The sequence below is a fragment of the Amblyomma mixtum genome, chromosome 8 (assembly GCF_055824585.1).
Source record: "Amblyomma mixtum isolate Tamu chromosome 8, ASM5582458v1, whole genome shotgun sequence".
Lineage (NCBI taxonomy): Eukaryota > Metazoa > Arthropoda > Arachnida > Ixodida > Ixodidae > Amblyomma > Amblyomma mixtum.
In genome coordinates this window covers 87,748,663-87,770,454 of record NC_143019.1, presented here as the reverse complement: position 1 = coordinate 87,770,454, position 21,792 = coordinate 87,748,663, and the positions used below count along the sequence as shown (strand labels likewise).

The window sequence follows — 21,792 nt, the reverse complement described above, 5'->3', positions numbered from 1 at the left end:
AAAATCGAAAAAATAATTTCACAGACCTGATCAGCAATGACACTACTTCAAAACCCTAAAAAATTAGCTGATTCCAAAACCGCCTCAGTATCCCTTTAATCTCTAAAGTGCTGCGAGGCGAAAGCCTTTCCTGCCGCACTGTTTGGCGTTGATTTCTATATTTTTATTTTATTTGTTTTTCTTAATTTTTATTTACATTGATTTTTAAATTTTGTGTTTTAACTCTGTCTGTTTAATTTTTGTTTGTTTTTTTTATTTACTTATTTTGAATTTTTTATTTCAATTGTTTTTAACTGCTTAATTTTTTTAATTCTGACGTCATAACCATTTCGACCAACCGAAAAGCGTGACGCCTCTGCTGTGAAGCTTCTGCTGACCACCTTCTGTCGACAACCATCTGTCGACGACGATGAGGCATTAAAGGCTTTCGCCTTAAAAATGTTATTTTTTTTTTGCAGAACTGTTGGGTTCTTTGCGTTTAGGTGCGTCTTCGGCAAGAGGTTTGGGCGAGTCTACTGAAATAATCCGAGATTTCTAAACAGCATAAAATAATCCTCCGCCGCACTGAGCTGCTTCTGTTAGGTTGCGTTCATTGATGCATCGGCAACGCAGGCCATTATGCGCAAAGAGAGGGTTCTATCACCTGATAGCGTTTTTAGAAGACTTCTTGCTTGTTTAAAATGTTCGTGCTTTCAAGAAGCCCCCTAGCAGAGGGAAAAGACTGAAGCATGAAGCTAAAAAAATCTTATGGTTATCTAATCCCGAGTATAAGTTATTAGGCCTACGTACCTTAAAAGCTTAAAAATCACTTGCCTTTTTGTGGCAGCAGGTCCTTGTTTTTTAGACAAGTCTAATAGGTGAGAATAATATTTTTTTATCCCATTCTTTTATTATTTAGAAAAGCGGGATCCGAGAACTCAGCACAGGAGTTGTGTGAGGGATTCTTAAATTAAACAAGGGCAATACACCAGAGCTGACCCTTAGAGATAGGAAGTCAGTAGAAAACAGTAACCAAGAGCTAAGCATAATAAATAGAATGGAATATTCTTAATATTTGGTATAGTTCTTGTTATTCGACTCATGGTTAAAGTGTTCTAACTGTTCATGTGGACGCAGCGACATATCCGTAGTAACGGTTTATGGTTACGTATTGCAGAGTTTTTAGCAAAAAAATGAAGCTCAAAACACTCCGCAATTTGTTCGAATTGGCGCACGGTGTGGCTACAGTGCGGTATGTGGTTGACCGTAGTGCATGCGTTGCTGGCTGATTTGTGAGCGCTATCACTGCACATCTCACAGTGAAATGCATCACTTTGTAAGTTAAGGCTAGCAGATGGCATTTAATGCATGACGTTAGAGGCGTAATATTTAGTAGTGAATTGGCAGCATACAAGATTCACTGCAAAGGCGTGGCATTGCGCACACATGGAGCACGTGGTACATACACATACTAGCCAAATATTATACCATAAACTGTCTGCAAAAATGCGCGGCAAGCTCCTGGAAGGCACTATCATTGGTTCTGTTGAAACAAGCACTCATTGACTGCCAGAGCCCACTGCGCTAGTGCGTAGAGATAAAAGCACAAGAGTTCGCTCAGGAATATTATTAAGAACGAAATAACATCGCCAAAACCGCTTAAGAGGAACGCAGTAAGCGGAAGCATGTGAAGCGTTTGCTGTGGGAACAGAGGAAACATATCGATGTACAACGTACTGTTCGTGTACGCATGCGCGTGCTTTATGGTAATTGATAGCCACATTTTGCAGCCCTACATAGAGATGTACTGCTCATGTCAACTTTAAAACATTGAAGTTATTACTTTTTTTTTTGAACGGAGGAAAATCAGAGACATGTAGTCCAAAACAGCAGGCGTGAGCATATTACATATCACTGTACTAAGGTAATAAAATTAGCAGCGCAACAGTCGGGACAGAGAAGAAAACGCACACAAGCGCTGACACTATGAACCGAAGAAATTTTATTGCAGCAACAGCAATATAGAACTTAGTGGCACGCCCGCGCTATTAAAAGACACACAAATACTTTAAAACAAAGAAGCAAGATTCTTCGTATTCCTGGCCATCAACAGATCGTGTGTCTTTTGTTTTCAAGGTCACAGAAAGAGTTGCTCACGGAGTCTGTCCCGCTGCGATCAGTTACACGCGGTTTACAGAATTCACGCTTGGGCTGCTGCTATTATCTTCCGAGAACCTCGCTTTTGTCAAAGCTTGCAGCTCACTTGCAGGCGACCACGTCTTCAGGTAAGCCCCTCTTTACGCTACCTTTGATATCTTTGTTTGCTCTCTTTTTGTGCTTTGTTGTGTGAAGAGCGTGTAATCGTCGCTCCCTTCTGTAACCCCCAAAAGAGATTAGGTTTCTTGAAGGCTGAGAATGAGAAGAATCTTGCTGCTTATTCTAAAGTTTTAATGTGTCTTTAATGCTGTGGGCGTGGCCCTGTGGTTTATATATTGCGTTTGCTGCAATACAAGGTATAATTTTCTTATACTCATATAAAAAGCCTCAATCTACTATATATTGCTGCCATAAAGTTCCTTCAATTTATAGTGTCAGCGCTGGTGCGTGTCTTCTTGTATGTCCCGTCTGTTGCGCTGCTAATCTTAAGTCATTTATCAAAAGGTGCGGCCAGTTGGGGAGGAGGGATAACCGCAAACTTGACAGGACTGAAGATCGAGAAGAGGACAGGACGAGCGGCCAGTTCTTCTACTGAGTATTATTATACCCCAATGGTAGTTGCATCCGGAAGCGTTACGCTGTAATCCTCTTTCATCATCGTGGTAGCTGTACTTTCGTAGTGAGAGAACACTGAATAACGTCATCACCTCTACGGCATTTGGGCCATATCCTGGATGTTGAGCATCGCCATGCTGAATAGCTCAGAGTCTGTGGTCATGCTACATGAGTTAGTCATGGACATGTGGACGCGAGATCAGGAGTCATTTGACCGCGCAGCTGAAGAGAAAACTATGGGAGGTTTTTGAGGCTATTTCCTACTTAATAAAGGACTCTTTAAGGTACTTTTAAAGCATGCACTGCTCTGCTTGGCATGGTCAAAGTCATATTGTTTCCTTCGTCTTCATCAGCTCTGGGAAAGGTGGGAGTCAATGCGAGGACGTTTTACGATGGCGGTTAAAAAAGCAAACGGATTCACTTGTATTTTCACCTGTAGCAGTTACTTGTAGCCATGATTAACCCTTATTAGCACTAGCAACACTGCAACCAAGAAAAATAGCACAAGCGAATCATGTCCAACATTCTCCGACAAAAAAAAAATTTAAATTGGAAAATTGTAAGATACTGTTACGGAATTATTAAAGGTAATGGTCCATTCTTCTGACATGTACCAAAATCTTTCTTTTGCAATGTTTCATTGGTCGCACTGAACAGTTAAGACTGCCATAAAAAAAAAACAATGGAAAACGCTATTGACTATAGCGAAAACGTTAACAGAAAAAAAAAGACTGGCGTCGGGGGATTTTCGGATATAATTGACTGCTATAGTGAAATCTTACATAATATTAAAAAAATTGCATCCGTAAATGGTTTCGCGCTCAAAATTGTTTTTGCCCAAAATTGTTGGACATGAGGGAGGTCTAACTGTTCCCTGCGCTTCGAAAGTCTGGGAATTCTTTCTGTGTTGCACGTTTTCTAGCATACAGGCGAAAATTCGATAGACAGTGAAGTATGTATCAGTCATGTTGTGGGACCAAAATCATCCTAATCGTTTGAAAAGAATCAGTGGTACTATTATCACGCACATCTAGGAAATATACGTGGCTGCAAGATTTCTGAGGCCCGGTTACTTTTCGAAATGCTCAGTACAGCTTTTGGCTGTTGTCCTCTCCCTCAGGATTTGAGACACTCGCCTGTAGGTGAGTTCTCTGGAGATGTGCTGGCGCGGTTCCTTCTTCCGGCCTTCGTCCTTTCGGTCTTTTCCACGCTGCTTCAGTGTCAGGTAGGAGGTCGGCAGCGGAAGCAGGGCGTCCAGCTCTTTCTGGATGGATACAACATAGAAGGGGACGTCTGTTAACCCACTACCTGCCTCTACACAACATTCACGACTAAACACAGGTTCCTGAAGCAACGAGGGTTATTTAAAGATAAACAAAACCATCGGTGATTGCATTTACGGTCAATATCATCTGTGTCCAGCATGCATACGGCACATCGGTCTATAGCTGCCGGTGACGGTGACTTGCCAGTGACTGCCGGTGACTTCCGGTGACCTGCTTCAAGTGCACTTGAGAGAGGATTACGAAAGATACATCAAACATATGCATAGATTATAGGCACCTCAACCGTGTCCCGCTCCTCGGAATACCGACCGTTTGCTTGCGTTTGATTCGACGTACGTTTGCTCCGCACGCTAGATGTATGGTAATGTGCTTTCGTAGCATCCACGAAGGAGCTTCAGTGTTAGCTGCTACACGGCTTGCAGCGCAGGTCCCTCGTAGAAGACTACTTAAGTTCACTTCCATGCATAAGCAGGTGTCTGTTTTCAACCGAATTCGAACGGGCACCTAATGAGAAATTTAAATAACACAATTAAAGCGCTGTGACTTGGTTACGTCAGGTGCATTATATGCGCCTGGGCGGCGATAGTTCGTCACATTTTCACCGCAGGCACGCATGACGCTGGATTCGCTTTCCCGAGGCTTTTTTGAGACACACTTTGATGAAAAGCGATCACTAAGCCTACCGGAGGTGGATAATCATCTTTGTCCACTTGCTAGTGGAGAATCCGCTTAAAATTAAGTACGAACCTATACCTGCTGGTTGGAATCGGTTCAAGAGAATGCATGGTCTTCGGCAGGGATCCAGGATAGCACCATTTTTTTTTTCGTTTTGCAGACTGCGACAACCGTTGAGAGATTAAGAGGGCTCGATGTCGTTTTGAGTGGATACGGACACAAAGGGTAAAGCCCAAAGAGGAGGTCGTCCTGAGCATCCGCTGCGCCACTGTGGTGCCGCCAAGAAGGGGTGTGTAAAAAAAAAGTGGCAGGGTTTTGAAGTAGTTAAGCCGACTAAGCGTGCGAAAGCATGTGATTAGCCTGGTTCGCTAAACGTCGCTGGTTATTTTGTTTGTGCAAGGGATGTTGCTACGCTAGGTTTGGCCACGGCCACCCTCAACGTCGCCTTCCCATTGGCTGCAGCTGGCCCGACGCTCCTCCGGACAAACCCGAGCTTAGCCGAGCTACTCCGAAGCTTCGCACGAGAATCTTGGTTGGGGCTGTGTTAAGTAGTGCTTTCGTACTTAAAGAGATATGCAGTGTTCTGCAGACACATACTACTCCCTCGATTATTGTCCCCTACGAGCCTCTGAGAAAAAAAAAATAAATCTAACTTTCTGTTCACTGATTCAACAATTATCCAACTTTATTTAGAGACAATATGTTGGTACGTCTTAGCAGCTTGATATCTTTAAATGGTGCAGAACTGCCGACTCCAAAAGTATGCGCTGGTTCGAAACAAGTGACCTCAGGAAGGTCGCTGTAACCGCAAGGTAACAGGTGGTTGCCAAGAGGCGTTAAACGCTGCCAGTTGCGTGAATCTGGAGGGGCTGTGCGCGGTACGGCGGGGGCCTCTCTTTAGCTATAATCTCCGTACAGGTATATTAGCGCTACGGCCGCACATCACTGTGCTTCCAGAAAGCTGTCTCTCTTTAATTATCCTCATCACATGGCTGCGAAGCCCCTGCTTATTTCGTTTTGAATCTTATTCAAACACTGCTTGTTTGTTGTTCATAGCCTCCAGTCCGCGGCATGGTTTTTTTTTATTCTCCCTACCTAGTGCGGTCGTCTATAGTGTAAGCTTGATCGACACTATTAGTGAGCTCATGGAGGGCCGCGATCTCCTACGCATGCTCAGTATCAGGCAGAAATGAACGGGAGTATTGTTCGCAACGAAAAGTACTCTAATAGGCCCCGCCGCGGTGGCTTAATAGTTATGGCGCTCGGCTACTGACCTGAAAGACGCGGATGAAAGACACCGCAAGCCCAACCGCCCACCCGCTCGACACCAGAGGCAAAAAGCTGCTACACGTGGCGTGTAAAAACGTCGTGGATGTCCGTGGCGCTGCTGCTCCTGGTCCCGTTTGGTAGGGCGACCTCTTCAATCAGAGCGGCCGCGTCCTCCTCGAAGGCATACGCGCGCACCTGCCGTAACACGGAGGGGTCTGCTACGGCCCTGCCCTGAACGAGAGCCCGGCTCACTGCACGCGATGACTGCCGCAACAGGAGCAGCGTTTACATGAATGCGACAGCAGCATCGCATTTCCTAGCGTATCCCGTGTAGCCGATGCGCTACTGATTACACGTACAGCATCAAGTACGGTGGGACAGTGAACCTTCGCCCATTGCACGAGGCAGAGGGGTCCAGTGACCACCATCTTGAGCCAAGTCTGCTTTGTTAACCGGCGGGAGGGGAATTGCGTAGGCACGACAAGAAAGAAGAGGGACACCTCCAAACCTTTTTGCAGTCACCGCTGAAGTCGACTTGCCATTCTAGATCTACCCCCATCTGGCGCATTGATGCGATGCGCTTTCCTAGCGCATTACCACCGTTTCCATGAATACGATGCGCTAAAAAGTTGATGCGATGCGCTGCCGTCCTTTTCATGTAAACGCGGCTACTGTCAACTGGCGAGTCAAAAGGACTGGTTCTAAGAAAACTCGACACAAAATTCTACTTCTACGGAATTCCATCAGAACGGAGCCAGGGTCTCGTAGCTCGCTTTCAACAGGTTAAATTTGTCGCGAACGTGTGCGGCTAGCCTCGCTTAGCCAGCCGGATACGCGCCAGCGTCTCATTGAGCTCGCGAGTGATGCGAGCTCTGCGCAGGCGGCCCTCCCCGGTAAGGACGGAACGCCACTCGCACACTACTGACAGTGGCCAATGGTCAGAGATGCGCGGAGTGCCCTTGGGAAACGCGAGTACATCGCAGGACGTAACGAGTCGCGCGAGCACGGGTAGAAAAAATTGCCGACGATTACGTTACTTCCTAGTGCGAAGTTCGAGCGCAGCTCATCAGCAGTTCCAGCTTTTCGATAGACTGAGGCAAAGAATTCGAGCAAGACATGCATGTACAATTACAGACTTCTTTTTTTTTTCGCACATATTTCTCCTTCAAGAAATATTCCACTAAGAGTTCTTGATTGTCATGAAGGAAGCTTTGTAGGCGGAGAAATAGAGGGATATACTGTATGCTCGACTTGCTGCGCCAATGCCTGGTTCTCAAAGACGAGGTCTACGCAAGTATTTCGCGAGGTTGTCGCAGCCGTGGGGAGGCGTTACGAGCGAGAACGGGATGTTCTCCCGCATAAGTGGTAACAAATTCCTGTTTCTCATTATATGTACACTGAAGTCCCCACCCACCCTGCCACCCTGGCAGGTGGCACTTAATGGTTGATCGCGAGAGTTCGCTCGCCACTCCTCTCCCACTCCTCTCTCTCATCACCCCACGTACCTGTAAGCGCGATTAAGGTGTCCGCTTACCTAGGGAGCCAGTTAGGCCCAATTCCTTTCCTTAAAATGATCAGAGTGTAAAACGTTGTCAATGCCCGGCGACGATAGTAGACCGCTACGCCCGCCGCTGCGGTCTTCAATGTTCCCCTCAAAAATCGGAATTTGTGCACCTCCGCCCCTCACAGAAGTGCACAACTAAAATATCTCTCTCTCTTGAGAGTGGTCCCATACGCGAAAGTGATGAGATACGGGTACTCGGACTCTACATCCACAAACACAGGCGGTCAGACACTACATTGGCCAAACTCCGTAAGGTGGGGGACCAGGTGGGCCGCATGGTCCGCCGGGTTTCCAACAAACGCGGTGGGTTACGAAGTAAGGATGCCTTGCGGCTGGCAAACGCCTTCGTAACTAGTCGAATTCTCTATTCGACTCCTTATCTCCACCTACGGAAACAAGAGGAGGACGCCCTTGAGGTCATCCTTCGCAAAATTGTTAAACGTGCCCTTGACCTCCCTATCACTACTTCAAACAGCCGGCTTATGGCTCTTGGGGTGGTGAATACTTTCCGGGAGCTCCGGGAGGCGCACCTTACAAACCAGTACACGCGCTTGTCGCTAACGGAGTCGGGTCGCCGCCTTCTTGCTCGACTCCATATCCAACACACCCCTCCAATGGAAGACAGGTTTCGCATCCCGGAACTGTGGAGACGTGCCCTCCACGTGCGGCCTCTTCCAGCAAACATGTCACATGAAGGCCATAATGGTCGGCGCCTGGCACGAGCGGAAGCGCTAGCCCGATATTATGGCAACAAAACAGGTGTATACTACGTGGACGCCTCCGGCCCTCACCATGGGGGATGGTACACGGCCGCGGTAGTTCACAACAGCAACACAGTTAACGGCCTAACTTTTAGAGCTCGCAGTGCAACACAAGCAGAAGAGGTCGCGATTGCTCTCGCGGCCTCACATTCCAATTCAAAATACATAATCACCGACTCGCGAGGGGCCTGTCGGAACGTCGAACAAGGCTGCACTCCCTTCCTAGCCTATCGAATATATCAAAATTGCATACGGGATACGGACCCCGCACACCGTTACCTCATATGGGCCCCTGCTCATCAGGGGTTGGCAGGAAACGAGGCAGCAGACGCAGCCGCCCGCGCGCTCTCTCACCGGGCTGTTTTCTCCTCCCCATCCGATCAGGAACCCGATTTTAATCCGGTCTATACATTCAAAGATATTACAACATATTATCAAAATTGTCATCGCCTTTACCCTAGCCCATGTAAAGGCCTGAAGAAGGCGGATGAGCGGCTCCTTCTCCGCCTTCTCACCAATACTTTGCTGTGCCCGGCAGCGCTAAAACATTTTGACCCCTCCTTTAGCGGCAGCTGCCCACACTGTAGTGCAGTGTCTTCTGACACCTATCACATGGTGTGGGCCTGCCCCTCCAACCCCGCTATTCCCCCCATCCCCAACCCAACCCGGGAGGACTGGGAGGCGACCCTGCTCGGCTGCCACGACTTACAGGCCCAACAAGCCTTAGTCGGGCGCGCCCGGGCGGCGGCAACCGCCACTGGGGTCCCATACTAGGGACCTCCACCTAGTGTTTGTAAGGATCGGTCCCTTACGGGCTGATCCAAACATACCTCCAGTTCATTCGAAATAAATGTTTTCACCACCACCAACGCCAATGAACGCCAATGAACTACGACGGCCTATGGCTTCAGCGCCGCGTTTCTGGCACAATGTTGTCAATGCCTGCAACCCACATCTCTCTCTCTCATAACCCCACGTACCTATAAGCGCGATTCAGAGAGAGAGAAAAACTTTATTGCAAGAGAAATTCGGGGTACGCCCTTTGTCCTCAGCCGTGTGCTGTACACTACCCCATACTTACAACTATTCAAACATGACATTAATGCTTTGGATGCTTTAATTCGCAAGGCATTCAAAGTAGCACTTCATCTTCCCCTCAACACACCCACAGACAGATTACTAGGCCTGGGCCTCCACAACACGATCGGGGAACTGGTGGAGGCCCATCGACAGGCCCAATACATCAGGCTCACAAAAACCTCCACAGGTCGGTATATCCTGGACTCCCTCGGAATCAGAATACCGGCCAACGACCCAACCCTCCTCACCATTCCACGATCCCTTCACCGGGAGCTCCTTATCAGGCCGCTCCCGAGGAATATGCACCCATCCCACCATGAGCAGTGCCGCAGAGCCCGTGCGAAGGCACTCACTCCATCGAGCGTACGGCTCTGAGCCGGACGCCGTATGGGTGGATGCTGCCAGCTCGGGTGAGGAAGCGACAGCAGCTGTGGTGGACTCCTCTTTATCCACCCTCCTCACACTACCTCTTCTAAAAACACCTTCCCAGAGGCTGCAGAGGAAGCCGCCATTGCACTTGCTATCACCCGCACGGAAGCCCGGTACATTTTAAGTGACTCTAAAACTACGATTCTAAATTTTGCTCGAGGCCGACTCCATGTCCCTGCTTTTGGCATACTGGACTCGCCGGATGCACCCTCACCCCGCCAAGTGGAGCTGATATGGGTGCCTGCGCACTCCGGGAATCCCGGAAACGAGGCCGCCAACCTTTTAACCCGAGGTTCTTCAAACCGGGCTCAAGTGGCCTCGGATCGGGGATTCACGAAGGAGCGCATGCACTCATTCAGCGAGCTGACGCAGGCCTACAGAGCCTCACGCCAGCTCTATCCCCCGCCGCTCCACTCCCTAGATAACAAACAAGCAACACTCTGGCGCAGACTACAGACACACTCTCTCCCCTCACCCCTTACCCTAGCCCACTATCATCCCTGCTTCCCCACTCCGGCATGCGCCCTATGCCCAGAACCCTTCGCTTCTTTCCTCGACATCCTTTCCCTCTGCCCGGCGGACCCTCCCCCACGGGACCTAGCGAACCTCAAGACCTAGGAGGACTGGGAGACCCTGCTGCGCTGGGAGGACCCGGCCGTGCAGACCATCGCCACCGGCCGGGCTGCCAGTGTTATGGATCTTAGGTACATAAACACTTGAGTGCAGTGGGGTCGTGCGGGGACCCTCTGGCGTGCCCCGAATTCCTGTTGTAATAAAGTTTTCTCTCTCTCTTCCCAAGGTTCCTGCACGACCCCACTGCACTTAAGTGTTTATGTTCCTAAGGTCCATAACACTGGCAGCCCGGCCGGTGCCGATGGTCTGCCCGGCCGGGTCCTCCGAGTGCAGCAGGGTCTCCCAGTCCTCCCAGGTCTTGATGCTCTCTAGGTCCCGCGGAGGAGGCTCCGCCGGGCAGAAGGAAATGATGTCGAGGGAAGAAGCAAAGGGTTCTGGGCATAGAGCGCTTACCGGAGTGGGGAAGGAGGGATGATAGTGGGCTAGGGTAAGGGGTGAGGGGAGAGAGTGTGTGTGTAGTCTGCGCCAGAGTGTTGCTTGTTTGTTATCTAGGGAGGGGTGGGGCGGGGGGTAGAGCTGGCGTGAGGCTTTGTAGGCCTGCTTCAGCTCGCTGAATGAGTGCATGCGCTCATTCGTGAGTACCCGATCCGAGGCCACCTGAGCCCGGATTAAAGAACCTTGGGCTAAAATGTTGGCGGCCTCGTTTCCGGGATTCTTGGAGTGCGCAGGCACCCATATCAGCTCCACTTGGCGGGGTGGGGGTGCGTCTGGCGAGTCCAGTATGCCAAAAGCAGGGACATGGAGTCGGCCTCGAGCAAAATTTAGAATCGAAGTTTTAGAGTCACTTAAAATGTACAGGGCTTCTGTGCGGGTGATAACAAGTGCAATGGCGGCTACCTCTGCAGCATCTGGGGAGGTGTCTGGAGGGAGAGGTAGTGTGAGGAAAGTGGATAAAGAGGAGTCCACCACAGCTGCCGTCGCTTCATCAACCGTGCAGGCAGCGTCCACCCATACGGCGTCCGGCTCGGAGCCGTACGCTCGATGGAATGCCTTCGCACTGGCTCTGCAGGCGTCCACTCGCTTTCCTTAAAATGGCACATCGTTGTCAATGCCAACGCATGCAGTGCACATCCGTCACTACCGCCACGTAGCTTAAAGCACAATTGAGGTGTCCACTGTTCCCAGAGGGCAGTTATGGGCCTTTCCTTTGCTTTCCGAACTCCCTCTCCATTGGTTTCGCAGCTTAAAGCGCGACTAAGGTGTCCAATGCTGGTTACAACGGACAACGGCGACGGCGGCGCCCCGAAACGGGCGGCAAAGAGTTGCGCTCTGAAAGAATCTTATCGATCCTACTATCTTATCTCCCCCTTTCCGACGTGGCTTCGACCATCAGACGAAACTTCATACATGGGTCCCAGGCGCTAACATGACGCGTAGGGTTCAGTAAAAAATTCAAATCACCCAATGTAACAGTAGGATAGGCTTCCGAGACACAACAATCTGGACGGTCAAATGAACAACCACTCCGGACCACCATAACGGCACTGGAAAAACGAGCTAGGCGAGCTTCTGCAGAGTGGGTTATGACAGCACACTGAACGCTCGAAGGTGCACTGGCCCTCTAGTGAAGCAAGACAATTTTTTTTGCAGAGATTTTTTAGCGCACCAGCACAGATTCTGAAATTTGCTACATCTCAGGATTTGCGTCAATCTTCAAGGTCGAAAGACATTTATGAGAAAAGTAGCCAAGATTTGCAGCGTTAGCGGGCAGGATTTGACGCCTACATCGAACTCGAGAGAGAAAGAGAGAGGGAGTGCTGCGACGCTTTGGTAGAACTGGTTGGTTTATTGAGGTTTAACGTCCCAAAGCAACTCAGACTATGGACGCCGTAGAGAAGGGCTCCGGAAATTTCGACCACCTGGGTTTCCTTAACGCGCACTGACATCGCACAGTACACGGGCCTCTAGAATTTCGCCTCCATCGAAATTACACCGTCGCGACCGGTATCGAACCCGCGTCTTTTGGGTGATCAGCCGAGCGCCGTAACCACTGAGCCACCGCGGCGGAGTATTAGCATTGGTAAATGAAAATTGGTTTTCAGGAGAGGAAACTGCGCAGTAACTGTCTCATATATCTCGGTGGATGCCCGAACCGCGCCGTAAAGGACGGGATAAAGGAGGGAGTGAAAGAAGAAAGGAAGAAAAAGGTGCGGTAGTGGAGGACTCCAGGATAATTCCGACCACCTCGGAATCTTTAGCGTGCACTGACATCGTACATATACCGCACGGATGCCTTTTGCGTTTCGCCTCCATCGAAACTCGGCCGTGGTCAGGTTCGATCCCGGGTACTCCGGCTCAATAGGACGAGCGCCTTAACCACTGAGCCACTGCGGCGGGTAAAAAATTAGGCAGTGGCTTAGCTGTGCCCTATTGAAAAAACTCTGCGTGAGTTTGCACGAGAACAGTGATTTTTGTACGATCACGTTCATTTTGCACACGAATGCGCAGAAATTGGGCGTTACCTGTACGCATTCTGTGCGTCCTGTGTGTACATATGCGCGTACTGTGAGCTGATAGACGTTCACACACACTCTTTGCGTGTAAAAAATCGTGGACTCTCGTGGAGAACTCTCTGTACGTGGACATCTGCGTGCTGAGAGGGGCTTGCCGAAGCTGTGCGTGCTTATGTGCATACTGTGCAAGCTCAGTGAGGCTGCGTGTGGCCATGTGTGCGTTTGCTTCCTTAGTAGCAACTTGTCGAGACTGTAAAGGCCCATTTAGGGTGAAAGCAAACAAAGTTCGAGCATTCAGTTAATGATTACTTCTCAATAATAAGCAATAAGCTCACGTTTTGCTGTTTTATAATTTTCGTCTTGGCATAAGTACCCATTAATCATTTTCAACTTCAGCAAACAAATAACCAAAAAATTATCTTTTAGTGCAAAATGGTTCCCTTCGATACTGCAGGGACCTGTACATGACAACATGCACACTGAGCAAGAACTTGTCAACATTGCAAGTTCATTGTAAAATAATGTAAAAAACAAGCTGCTAATGACTCTTACAGCATCCTTCAGTTCTTCCTTTAACCAATTCTGAAAGTTACAGATATCTTATAGATGCATGATGAAAGCCATCCAGAGCACTTATGTTGTTGCCCGTCATGCAGACAGCCATATTTCGAAATCAGAAGCAACACAACCATTTGTTGCTTGCACTCGAAAGGAGTCAATCAATGGAATAACTCTGAAAGGGCAACAGTGTTTGTTAGGTGCAACAAACAAGCTTGGGGATATAATCAGGTTCAATCAAACATGACGTGCAGAAAGCGAATTGTGAGCTGTAACAGGAATGTTTCGAGGCAATTTCCAAAACCATTTCCAAAGCAATTTCCAAAGTCATTAGCATAAATTTACATACACGTAAAAAGGCCATGTAAGCCTACACGAAAAGACAGTTTTGAATTCACAGTTGGTGTCAAAAGTTCAGAAATTAGTGCCCTCTTTCAATTTCAGTGACAAATCACAGATCGATTAATTAATTCCCAGTATGGCTCCAGAACAAATCCAATGAATCTCAAATGTGCGAAGTATATATACCACACATGTTGCCTGATTAGCACCAGCATTGCATGATGCATGACGAAGTATCGCACTCTTCATTCTTCTTCAATCTGTTTTGAAATTTGCACTACCACAAAGACCGTCTGGATGGACTATGATTCCATCATATTGCTGAGAGCACATTCGGAGACCAAGAGCAACACAACAGTGTGCTGCACATGAGTGGATATAATGCACTGGGACAACTGTGCACAGTAAGGAACGCTTGTAAGGCGTCAGGTATTTGCTTGGGGAATGTAATCAAGTTCAGTCATGTTTCATGTGTAGAAAGGAAGATAAAAGTTGTAGCAGAACTATGAAATCCAACATCCAATACTGAACTTCCCCAGGTGATCTACACACACATAAAAAGCACGAAAGGATAAGCTCAGCGGTACTGTTAAGTTTGATGCCCTTTGAGGTTTGACTTGCGCGTCTGTATGCAACCATCAGATACCATCTTGAAGTTACCAGAATGCCCAAAACAACTTTGTTGAACTGTTCTACTCTAAACTGAAATACTTTTCCTTAAAACATTTTTTTTTGCGACATGCTGTGTAGCTAATTATAAAATAAAGAAAAGAAGCTGATAAAATTTTCTCATCTCAAACGTACTGATAAGTACACAAATCTGAGTGCTTTCAAGAGAGGTGACGCACCCGGTATTCAGTGTCCAGAAGCATACATAATGCTGCAGAATCCTATAGCAAGAACATTTCTTTTAGTTGACAGATGGCTATGTCTGGTTACAAAGTCAATACCATGTAAGGCGCATATCCTAACCTGCAATTACATGAAGCTGCACGTGCTTCATAGGCTGTAACTCCGCCAATATCTGCTACATATTTCCCACCTCTAGCACGAGTGCGGAATCAATATACAGCATGGAAACAGCAGTTTTGTTGCTTTAGCTTCTTTACTATGCTGTTTAGGAAAGAGACGAGTTGAAATATTTGCATGGGCAGTTCTCGATTGAAGTAACGTAAAAAACATCCGCACTCCTTTCTGCTGAAGCGACTGGTGGACCACTTTTGCATGTCGCATCTCGTATGACTTGCTAAAGGCCGTTTCACATGGAAGCGAAAGTGCTTGCGATTCCCGTCGCCGCGGCGTAAAAACCTGTTTCGACCCGTCGCGGCGGCTGCGCCGGCCAGAGCGAAGAGATTCCAACAGGTTGGAAATTTTTCGCTGCGACAGCGCGATAGCTCCGCCCTCTGACCAATGACTGCGCGGCGGAAAAGCCACGTGACAAGAAGAGGACTAGTGCGGGAAAGACAATGTTTGTTTACTACACGTGCTTCCGGCAACACGGCAACATGTCGCGTGGCCTGTTCAACGAGGCGCTTATTAACGAAGTTGCAAAGCGCCCACTGCTGTGGGACGTTAAAGACAACAGCTTCAGAAATAGAACTACTAAAGAGTCCCTGTGGGAAGAAGTAAGGGACGCACTCAAAGAAATTGACGACACCGGTAAGTGAAAACACGTTTTGTGGCGAGCTCAACGATTGTCACCATATTTGCCATTGTGCAGCCAACAAATTTTTCTCGTCACTGTGGAAGGATTCCGCAGCCTGTCATAAACTGTTTTGTCCCCGCGCATTCCTGCATACTTTACGGAATTTTTTCGGTGCGCCGGCTATTCTGCGCATATAAGCTATAGCTATATAAAAAATTGTCGGCATCACGCAGCCGTGAACAAACGTTTTTGGTTCTCAGACACGCTAGAAGCATCATTTTGTACCATTCTCTTTAATCGTGAAATGCACGACCGGCACGTTTTCATGTACTCAGCTACGTCGCGTTTGTAAACGCGGGAGCGGGCCCTTCGAGTTCGCCCATGCGCGAGGTTAATCCGGACGTTCAGAGCCTAGCAAAATCGTGTCTTGCATGTACGTACAGTCTTTATCAAAAGTAGCCAGGCTCCATGGTTTGCTTCTCATTCGTATAACAGAGCCCTCACGGCTTCCTTGAAGATCAAAAATTTCTTTGAAGGTGCGAACAGGGGTTCATCTTACCATACAGAGATTTAGAGCTTGAGGGCTGACATATAATAGCCTTAATATACGACTGAGAAGAAAACCATGCAGCCTGGTTACTTTTGACAAAGACTGTACCTAGCGCGAGCGCTCCGTCCCGCGGCACTGCCCGCTCATCGCCGTCTGCTAAGCAGCAATAATCCGGCGCTTCTGACGCGCACAAAATAGTGTCGTGTGTTCGGTAAATAGAAAAATAAATCAGTCGTCATGTGTGTGTGCCCCAGTTCAGTCATTCATGCTTGTAAAATCAGTAAAAACAGCCTTTTGAGAAAAAAAAAGAACCTGTACTTTTGCAATGAATCAAGTGTTGTAAACGCTGTCATTTTTTTCTTCTGTACTAACAGGCAACCATTTCTACATGCTCATGCTAACCTTTGGTCCAAATGGCTGCCATTGTTTATTTTGCTAATCTAACATTATGCTGTATACTGCTCCATATTTCAGTAACAGTCGAGGAGATCATCGCGAGATGGAAAAATTTAAAAGACACCTACCGAAGAAAAGTTAAGGACGAAAAGGATTCAAAAAAGAGTGGGGCAGGAGCCACTCCAAAAACTGCCTGGCCATACCTCAAACAAATGGAGTTTCTGAGGGACTGTATTGAACCAAGACGGTAAGCAATGACTAATAGTAATGTTGAACTAAATGTGTAAGCAACAGCAATTAACAGCATGTACATTCTACCCAGGAGTTTCGGCAACCTAGATATTGGCCGCGTGCAAGTGGCCAGTGCAGCGGCTGAGGTGAGCCACACCAACAGCGCAGCTCCAGAAGCAGTGGAAACCTCAGCGAACGAGTTGCACACGATGTTCCTGCTCCCAGGCCTTCCGGACGAAGATGGAGCAGGGCCATCCTGTGCAGCAGTCGCCACCACTGCACGTGAGGTTCCGCCACCCAGAAAACGCCAAAAAAGGCGGCAGGAACTGGAGGCCACCGACAAGGAACTTCAGGCCGTGAGGAGTGCACTCGCTGCACACAGGCCGATGGACGCCTCCAGCCACTTCCTGCTGTCCCTACGGCCACAAATGGAGGCAACTCCACCGCATATGCTAATGCATTTGAAGATGGAGCTTTTAAACATTTGCGAACTGTACAGCCAGGGCGAATACCCTGCTAGCCTGGCTGTGCAATCAGCACAGAACAAATGAACACAGTTTCTTGTATGCCTTTATTTTTTGGTGCACTTGCTCTTTCACAGACACTCATGTATGTTGTAGCAGCATACACGTCAGCAACACATTTCCGCGAATCTTTGTAGTGTATGTTCATTAATCAAAGCTGCCGGCAGCTTTGACGAATTGTAAGATGGGTACTGGGATGGTTAGAGGTACTGGGCGCCGGCGGTAGACACAGAGGTCGAGCATCACGAGCACACACACAAAGCGATGGCAATGCCGCTCAACACAACGGTCAGAAGTTCATCGTCGTCTTCGCTTGAACAGGAACTTCTTTGTCGTTACAACTGCCCCCCTGGGAGGAGAGGAGCCATCCTGGCGACTTACGGCGTAGGCGGGATGGCCGGGTCATAATACGGCTTTAGGCGCTGCACGTGAACAGTCTCTCGTCCGCGCCGGCGAAGATCAGGCGACGGCATCAGCGGTTCTACCACGTAATTAACAGGCGAGGTGCGTTCCACAACTCGGTAGGGGCCGTGAAACTTTGAAAGAAGTTTCGACGAGAGGCCCGGAGTACTGGATGGAATCCAGAGCCACACGAGGCTACCAGAAGAAAAGTGCGCGGACATGTGATGGCTGTCGTGGCGGGATTTCCGACGGTATTGGGCCTCAGTTGTGAGAGAACGGGCGATTTGGCGACGCTCTTCTGCGTGTCGTGCAGCTTGCGAAATAGGAGTGCACTCAGATGCGTCAGGCTGGTATGGGAGAATGGTATCGAGTGGAGCAGAAGGATGATGGCCGTAAAGAAGATAGAACGGGGAGAAGCCGGTAGTCGACTGCGTTGCGGTGTTGTAGGCGTATGTCGCATACGGTAGGACGAGATCCCAATTGGAATGGTCTGATGAGACGTATATAGAGAGCATATCGCTGAGGGTACGGTTAAATCTTTCTGTAAGGCCGTTAGTTTGCGGGTGATAAGAGCTTGTTCGGTGAATGATGTTACACTGGCGGAGCAAGGCTTTGACAACTTCCGATAAGAAAACGCGACCTCTGTCGCTCAGCAGTTCGCGCGGTGCGCCGTGGCGAAGAATGAACCGTCGCAAAATGAAGGAGGCTACCTCGTCAAGTGGTCAACAGCGACGAAAGCCCAACGGTTACCGGCTGCAGTGTAGGGAAGAGGTCCATACAAATCAATGCCTACACGGTCGAATGGGCGCGGTGGGCAAGGTAGCGGCTGCAACTCGCCTGCAGAACGGTGAGCAGGGGGCTTGCGACGTTGGCAGGGCAGGCATGAGCGATGTGCTTAAGGATGAAGTTATACATTCCACGCCAGTAGTAACGCAGCCGGATCCAATTGTATGTTTTGAAGACTCCTGCGTGTCCGCAGTGTGCGTCAGCGGGGAAATAATCACAGACTTGCGAGCGGAGATGGCGAGGAACAACTAATAACCACTTGCGACCATCTGCGCTGCAGTTGCAGCGGTAAAGGAGATTGTCACGAATGGCGAAGTGAGGAGCTTGGCGACTGAGAGCGCGTGATGGAGAAGCCGCCGTAGGGTTAGAGAGGAAATCAAGCAGAGACGCAATCCAAGGGTCCCTGCGCTGCGCTGAAGGCATGTCGTTGATGTGAAGCAACGGAGGGGAGTCTTCGAGTGTTGAGAGGCCAGCGAGCTCAACCGGAAGGGGGCAGCGAGAAAGGGCATCGGCATCTTGGTGCTTGCGTCCGGTGCGATAAACTACGCGGGCGTCGTATTCCTGCATACGAAGAGCCCATCTTGCGAGGCGGCCGGAGGGGTCTCTCAGGGAGGATAACCAGCAAAGCCCATGGTGGTCCATCACGACGTCAAAGGGACGACCATAGAGATAAGGGCGGAATTTGGTAAGAGCCCAAACGATAGCCAAACACTCTTTTTCCGTTACTGAGTAATTGGACTCTGCCTTCGTCAGGGTGCTGCTTGCATAGGCGACAACGTACTCAGCAAAGCCAGGTTTGCGCTGCGCAAGTACAGCCCCGAGACCAACACCACTGGCGTCGGTGTGGACCTCGGTAGGGGCCGTCGGGTCGAAATGGCGCAGGATAGGTGGTGCGGTGAGGATGCGGCGTAAGGTATAAAACGCGTTGTCGCATGCGGGTGACCACTGTGAAAAGTCGGAGCTGCTGGATAGGAGTTGTGTTAAAGGGGCAGCAATCGATGCAAAGTTTCGAATAAACCTACGAAAGTAGGAACACAGGCCAAGGAAGCTGCGCAGTTCTTTGATAGATGTAGGCTTGGGAAAAGCAGCGACCGCACGAAGTCTGGCTGGGTCTGGAGAAACGCCTTCCTTGGAGACAACGTGCCCTAAGATAGTGAGTTTACGAGCGGCAAAATGGCATTTCTTCAAGTTTAGCTGCAAACCGGCGTCAGAAAGGCAGCTCAAGACGTGCCTCAGGCGATGGAGGTGGGTGTCAAAAAAAGACGACGATGTCGTCGAGGTAGCAGAGGCATACCTTCCATTTTAATCCCTGCAAAATGGTGTCCATCATCCTCTCAAATGTTGCAGGCGCATTACAAAGGCCGAATGGCATAACTGTAAATTCATATAAGCCTTCGGGGGTTACAAAAGCGGTTTTGGGGCGATCGGCCGCTTCCATGGAGACCTGCCAATATCCGGAACGAAGATCGAGGGAGGAAAATAGTTCAGCCCCTTGCAAACAGTCCAAAGTGTCATCGATGCGCGGAAGAGGGTAGACATCCTTCCGCGTAATCTTATTAAGGCGGCGGTAGTCGACACAAAATCGGATGGAGCCGTCTTTCTTCTTGACCAGCACAACAGGCAAAGCCCAAGGGCTACTGGAGGGCTGGATCACACCGTCTTGGAGCATTTTATCAACTTGCTCTTCGATAACATGGCGCTCGGTGGCAGATACACGATAGGGGCGCTGCCGCACTGGTGCGTGGTTGCCGGTGTCGACACGATGGGTGACCGTGGAAGTTTGGCCCAAGGAACTCCGATGACAGTCGAAGGAGGAGCGGAACTGGTGAAGGAGGTTAAGAAGCTGTGTCCGTTGTGGGGAAGGAAGATCGGTGTCGATAGAGCGAAGGAAGAGGTCTGTAGCGGAGGAATCAGGTGCAGAAGATGGAGGGCTGAGCGCAGTCATGGCTAGATGAGGCGAATCGGCGGGGTCCTCACAGGTGAGAATGGAAGCAATAGATTGTATACTGCCGAGACATTCGCCATGGCGCAAAGCAGTAGGAAAGGAAAACGGGTTAGAGACCCATAGCATGGAAAGGCCAGCAGAAATAGTGAGCACAGCGTAGGGCAGCGGGAGGGACTTGCGGCGCAGGAAAGTGCAGGCATTTCAAGCGTGGGAAGAGTGCGGCTACACAGCTCCACGATGGAGATTCCTACCCAGCACCTCCACCAAATGTAAGATGGGTACTGGGATGGTTAGAGGTACTGGGCGCCGGCGGTAGACACAGAGACACAGGCCTCGTAGACACAGAGATCGGGCACCACGAGCACACACACAAAGCGATGGCAATGCCGCTCAACACAATGGTCAGAAGTTCATCGCCGTCTTCGCTTGAACAGGAACTTCTTTGTCGTTACAGAATGAACAAACAAGCACTACCAAGATTCACGGCAGTGTCATCTTCATCGACGCAGCCCAGCCGATGCCCACTGCCATGGCACGGCTCCTTGGCTGCTCATGAAATATGCTTTAAATAACTCTCTCGTATCTGCTGCAGAACGGCTGTAGTTGTGCCCCACCGGAGGCTCCAGGTTCAGCGTGGCTGCGTCCTGAGCTGCTGCCCGCCACTGGCCTTCAGTGACGTTGCCATAGCCATCTTCCACATCGGCATAGTTCGCTGGCATATACATGTCATCATCCACAAGAAAATTGTGCAAAACACACGCAGCCATGACTATGTAGTCGGCATTTTCTGGAAGCACGTTGATGACGCGTCGGAAAATTCGGAACCTGGACGCCATCACTCCAAAGGCGTTTTCAACGCACCTTCTGGAAAGAATGAAACATCGAGTATTTTGATTTTTGTCAACTGCAGACGCACATGAAAAGTATCTGCATTTTTTGCCAACAGGCTAGTGATGAAATCCATGCAGTAGGTAATTTTTGCACTGCAACAAACCTTGCACGGCTGAGCCTGTAATTAAATATTCGTTTGGCGTCATCAAGGCCCCTGCCCGGGTAGGGTCGGAGGAAATCAGGGCGCAGCTGGAATGCCTCGTCTCCAAGAAACACGTGAGGTGCCACCGTTGATGTTCTTGGCAATAATTTCGGTAGTGGGAGATTTAGCAGGCCACGCTCAAGGCATTTTCCCAGCCTTGATGCGCTAAGCGTTCCTCCGTCGCTCTGTCTCCCATAGGCACCCACATCAATGAGGATGAACCTCAAATTGCTGTCAGCCACAGCCATAAGTACGATAGAGTATGTACCCTGAAATGACAAGAGTTTATGTACACAGAAAAATTATGTAATTGACAAAAGACCCTTCAGTGTGAACATTACCTTGTAATTGAAATAAAGGCTGCCTGAATGTGGTGGGGCCTGAATTTGAACATGTTTGCCGTCCACGGCACCAACACAGTGCGGAAAATTCCACTTTTCAGAGAATCCAGTAGCAACCTTCTCCCAGTCAGCAGTGGT

At 49.2% G+C, this 21,792-nt stretch overlaps 2 protein-coding genes across 2 annotated transcripts in view; one reads left to right on the top strand and one right to left on the bottom strand.

The window, feature by feature from the left end:
- Positions 1-21,792, bottom strand: part of LOC149333393 (uncharacterized) — an 80,541-nt gene that overhangs the window by 10,311 nt on the left and 48,438 nt on the right. The window contains exon 4 of the mRNA XM_089558643.1: positions 3,888-4,015. Within this exon, the coding sequence (XP_089414769.1) occupies positions 3,888-4,015 (128 nt within the window). The remainder of the gene's footprint in view (positions 1-3,887; positions 4,016-21,792) is intronic.
- LOC149333395 (uncharacterized) lies at positions 15,116-18,276 on the top strand. The gene is made up of 3 exons (XM_089558642.1): positions 15,116-15,460; positions 16,471-16,639; positions 16,715-18,276. Exons 1-3 carry the CDS (start codon positions 15,268-15,270, stop codon positions 17,172-17,174), a joined length of 822 nt encoding a protein of 273 aa, XP_089414768.1. The 5' UTR covers positions 15,116-15,267; the 3' UTR covers positions 17,175-18,276.

What these genes read in the sequence shown, in the direction of transcription:
- LOC149333395 (XM_089558642.1), top strand. Translation starts at nt 15,268, where the DNA reads ATGTTTGTTTACTACACGTGCTTCCGGCAACACGGCAACATGTCGCGT. An exon ending in CAAAGAAATTGACGACACCG is followed by an intron (nt 15,461 to 16,470) that starts GTAAGTGAAAAC and finishes TCCATATTTCAG; the next exon opens with TAACAGTCGAGGAGATCATC. An exon ending in GACTGTATTGAACCAAGACG is followed by an intron (nt 16,640 to 16,714) that starts GTAAGCAATGAC and finishes CATTCTACCCAG; the next exon opens with GAGTTTCGGCAACCTAGATA.